General features: G+C 29.6%; 1 protein-coding gene across 1 annotated transcript; it reads right to left on the reverse strand.

Annotated features, from left to right (window-relative positions):
* Positions 1–336: 336 nt before the first annotated feature.
* Positions 337–5,104, reverse strand: LOC126897939 (uncharacterized protein K02A2.6-like). Its single transcript, XM_050671886.1, has 4 exons — positions 4,843–5,104; positions 3,598–4,731; positions 2,114–3,541; positions 337–347 (listed from the first exon to the last, which is right to left on the reverse strand). The coding sequence occupies exons 1-4, from the start codon at positions 5,102–5,104 to the stop codon at positions 337–339; spliced, it is 2,835 nt and encodes a 944-aa protein (XP_050527843.1).

Here is a 5,104-nt window from a genome sequence, read left to right on the forward strand (position 1 = left end):
CATATGTAAAATAAATTCTCTCGAAGTTATAAGTTTCTTTTGCTGAAAAAAATTACTGCATCTCGTATTATTTTCTACTTCATTTTTTTTCAATTATGAATAGTTTTATAGGGGAAGTAACCTTTTTCTTTATCTCCCCTTACAGAAAAATAAATAAAATTTAAGTGTTAATATTAAATATTTTTTCAGTTTTTAATTATTATTCATAGTGTAAAAAATTTAAATTTTTTAGTGTTCTTACTGAGTTTCTTAAAATTTTGATCTTTTTTCTTGGCATTTATTACATGTATTAAATTTTTAATCTCATTATTGAAATGTTTTAAAATCTTTTTTAAGTCATCTTCCATCTAAGAAAATTATAAATATTTTTAATACATTAATACAATAAATATAATAATGAACAAATCAATTACTGCAGTGGGAACTTGCAAATCGCAAGTTTTCATTATTTCAGCAATTATAATGGCTACGTTGTGTAATGTATCTTGAATATCATGAACTTTTTATTAAATATACATTAGGTATAATCTATATATAATAGGTAATATAAATATAAAGTTATGAGACTTTATCTCTAATATTTTGTAATGTTGCAGAATTTATACAAGTTTTTGTTTAATAAATCTTATCAATTAGATTGATAAGATAATCAATTGTGTGGTAGGTGTAAAGTATTTTAATAATTGTGTATGTGATAACCACCACTAGTCAACCGGTCCGATATCTGTCATCCTATCGTCATCAGCTGACCGTACACTATGCACCTATACCCATATTGTTGTATTCCCCCCAATGGACGTGTCAAAGTTGGTACTACCACCAACCGGCGTCACAATCACCGAACACTACGAATGCCGCGACAACGGATTTTTTTTTTCAACCAAACTACTGAGACGACTAGACGTATTTTGTCTATAGTTTTTATTTTGAAAACCACGTTTTCTTTTATTTTTTTTTGTCCTCCGTTTTTAGCTTAAATAGCTAATTTTAAAATGCGACGAAAGCAACGAACAGTTGATGAATGGATAACACCTGTGTCTTTCACGCTTAGGGTACAAGGTTCAAATCCGTCTGTGGTTCTCAATATTTTGCATTTTTTTTTGGAGTTAGAATAGAATTTTCAAATCATTTGATATTTATCTCATTTTGATTCAATAATTTCAATAAATATAATGTTGTGGATCCTTTCACTCTTAATTTACAATAACTATTTTAATAAATTAAATAGACAAGTTATTAGAAGTATAACATTTTAATATAAAAAGCACGCGACACAAACCGGTCTCATCGAATGCCGGTCAACGACTGATAACGACATTATTATAGAGAGTGTACACCACATCCTCCCTTCAATGTATATACAATAAAAACAAAAATATATTTTTTTTTATATAAAAAAAATACATAATATTATAAATAGACTTATAAAATATTAAATGTTAATCGTTATGATATATAATAATTAAACATGTAAACATATACTATTTCATGACACATAAAATTAAACATATATTAATTTAAAATATTACGTATACCGTTTAGGTCGACATAGCTTTTCACGAGGACGAAGTTTGTGTTCCCGAGGTTCATCATTACTTTTTATTTCCATACTCTTATTATTATAGGATAATTTGTTTTCATTTCCCCATATTACCCCCTGTTTTAATATTAAGTGTTCTCTCGTCCTTCGGTACCTCACTCCATCTTCCCCCGCCACAATAAAAGACCTCGGAGTACTGGCTAAATCTACTACTTTCCCTCGCACCCATTTTTTTATGTTGTAGTCTGTCTTAAATAACACATTATCCCCAACTTGTAACTCTTTAAGATTTTATGTATATAAATAAAATTTATATTATGAAATTGATATTTTTATCATGATAATTTTTTTGTTTTTGTTTTCTGCTCAAAAGATCATTTTTTATTTGACTTAAACTTAACTTAAACGGCTCTAATAAATTATTTACTACCGGTAACTTATCTTTTAATCTACGAGACATCAACAATTGAGCCGGTGATAGCCCCAAACCCTCTATTGGTGTGTTTCTATAGTTCAACAGAAATATATCTAAATTGCTCTTTTTCTCCTCTGATTTTTTTAAGATTTTTTTACATGTACTGACAGTCTTTTCTGCCTGTCCATTGCTTTTAGGATAATGCGGACTACTATAAATTGATTTAATGTTCCATTCAGTGCAAAAGTGTTTAAATTCTTGACTGTTAAATGGAATGTTGTCCGAAACAATCTCATCCGGGCAACCATGAATAGAAAAAATATTTATAAAGGTTTCTATTACCTGTTTAGCAGACTTATCTTTAATTTTTCTAAGCTCAAACCACTTTGAAAAATAATCAGTTACTACTAGATATGACTTTGATTTATACTCTAAAATGTCTGTGCCTATTTTCTGCCATGGCCTACACGGAATATCATGAATTAACATCGGTAATTTACTATTGTTACTTTTAAATGTATCATATAATTCACAATTATTTACAATTTTTTCAATATCATTATCGATTTTAGGCCAGTAGATTAACTCCCTTGCTCTAGATTTACATTTATTAATACCAAAATGACCTTCATGTAAAACATTTAAAACATATGCCCTCATAGCTCGTGGAATGACTATTTTATTATTAAAGAATAACACACGATTAACAACTGTCAAATTTTGTCTTATTTTGTAGAAACTAGACATCTCTCCCTGTATGCTATTACTGTTGGGCCAATTATTATTTACACATTCTACAATCATTCTATACTCATGATCACCATCTATTGCCTCTGTTAATCTATTTAAAGTTTCAGTACTTATCGGACAAACAGTTTTTATGTCGTGTATATTATGATACACGTCCTCGATAACATTTTTATTACCAATATCATTATGAAGATAATCTCTACTGAGCGCATCCGCAATAAACATTTTTGAACCGGGCAAATATTCTAATTGTATATCATACATAACAATTTTTAAAAGCATTCTTTGTAGTCTAGGTGAAACTTTGTTTAAATCTTTTTTTATTATCGACACCAAAGGCTTATGATCCGTCTTTAATAATATGGGCCTACCATAAATAAAATAATGGAATTTTTCACAGGCAAAGACTATTGCCAGCAACTCTTTTTCTATTTGAGCGTACCTTTTCTGTGTTTCAGATAAACTTTTAGACGCATAAGCTACAACTGAACCCTCTTGCAATAAAACTGCTCCTACGCCATCTTTTGATGCATCAGTTTGTACTTCGATTAATTTGTTATCATCAAAGTGTGCAAGAATTGGTGAACACGTTAATAATTTTTTTATTTCATTAAATGAGTTTTGTTGTTTATCTGACCATTCCCACTCTATTTTATCTTTTGTTAACTCTCTTAATGGTGCGCTAACATTGCTAATGTTTGGTACGAATCTAGTGAAATATTTTACTATACCTAGAAATCGCATTACTTGTTTTTTATTTTTAGGAATCTCTAGTTTAGAGATTGCATTTAAATGATCAGGATCTATTTTAATACCAGCCTTACTTACAATAAAGCCTAACATTTTTACCTGTGATAGTTTGAACTGTATTTTTTTTCATTAAGTGTTATACCTGCTTTTATAGCTTTTTCTAAAACCTCTTTAAGTATTTCATCGTGTTTTTTTTCATTTTCGGCAGCTATATATATGTCATCTATATATACTTTTACACCTTCTATACCTCCAAAAATTTCAGAATTTTTACTTTGGCATACTTCAGACAATACTGACAACCCAAACGGACTTCTAATAAATTTATACCTTCCGAAAGGTGTTGAGAAACAACAAAGGTCTGCTGACTTTTCGTCGAGCTTTATTTGATGAAAAGAGCTTTTCAAATCTAAGACGGTGAAAAAAGTTTTATTTTTTAAATCAGATAAAATTTCTTCATGATTAGGAATAGGATAAGAGTCTTTTACTATATTCTCATTTAGATACTTCGGATCCAAGCAAATTCTTAAGTCGCCGTTTTGTTTTTCAACTAACACTATATTATGAACCCACGATGTTGGACTATCTACTTTAACTATGACATTTTGTTTAACTAAATCATCTATTGTATTTTTTAGTTTTGGTAGTAGACTCTTTGCTACTCGACGAGCTGGGAAAGATATTGGTTTAACATCTTTTTTTAGTTTAATTGAATACGGTCTACCAGGATAAGTTCCCAACCCGTTAAAGACTTTAGGGTAGTTTGAAATTAAATCTTGTTTACTAAAAAAATGAACCTCGTTTACCGCATTGACTTCTTTACAAGATATTCTCTTAATTAAATTTAATTTTTTACAAGTATTTAACCCTAGTATGGGACGACATTTAATATCTACTATCACAAATTTTATCTTACACTTAAAATTATTTACTATACTATCCAAAACTATTATGCCACAAGGACTTAATATGTTATTATTATAAACTACTAACTTTATATTAGTTTTCTCCAGTTTCAACTCCTTTTGCAAAACATTGTGTAATGTGTCGACTCCCATTACATTTGCTTGTGAACCCGTATCCAATTTGCATGTCACTTCCTTGCCTTCTATGATTATCCTTTGTGTCCATTCCGTTTCATTTTCTAACATGCATGAGACCGAATCCAGAAAATATTTTTCTTCATCGCCTTCATTCGTTTCGCAAACATGAATATCAACATTACCTGGTTTTTCTTCTTTTTCTTCCCGTTGACTTATTTTATATTGCTTACAGCCTATTTTGAAATGATTTTTTTGTTTACAAAATGTGCATATTTTGTTAAAAGCTGGACAATTTCTCCGACTATGATTTCGACCACATTTAAAACAATCATAGGTTAATTCACATTTGGTTTGAACAGTCCGTTTATTTTGAATATCTTGGCCCTCGGTAGTTTGTTTTCTGTTAGAGAAATCAGCGTGTTTTTTTACTATACTGTGCGTGTTTAACTCTCTAGTAGCACTAAACATTTCATTAATTTGTTCTTTGGTTGCTACCCATTTTTTTGCTATATCAATCGCCTTCTCTAATGTCACATCAGATTCGTGTAACAGCTTTTCTTTTATTTCCAACTGATTTATACCAATAATCAATTTGTCTCTAACCAT

This window comes from Daktulosphaira vitifoliae, unplaced genomic scaffold (assembly GCF_025091365.1).
Source record: "Daktulosphaira vitifoliae isolate Bord-2020 unplaced genomic scaffold, ASM2509136v1 Scaffold_2, whole genome shotgun sequence".
Lineage (NCBI taxonomy): Eukaryota > Metazoa > Arthropoda > Insecta > Hemiptera > Phylloxeridae > Daktulosphaira > Daktulosphaira vitifoliae.

Bases quoted from the DNA above. Each gene is read 5' to 3' on its own strand.
- LOC126897939 (XM_050671886.1), bottom strand. From the start codon at position 5,104: ATGGTTAGAGACAAATTGATTATTGGTATAAATCAGTTGGAAATAAAA. The intron at 4,732-4,842 runs GTGAATTAACCT...ATTTCAAAATAG, and splicing joins ACGGACTGTTCAAACCAAAT to GCTGTAAGCAATATAAAATA. The intron at 3,542-3,597 runs GTATAACACTTA...TAAAAATGTTAG, and splicing joins AGAAAAAGCTATAAAAGCAG to GCTTTATTGTAAGTAAGGCT.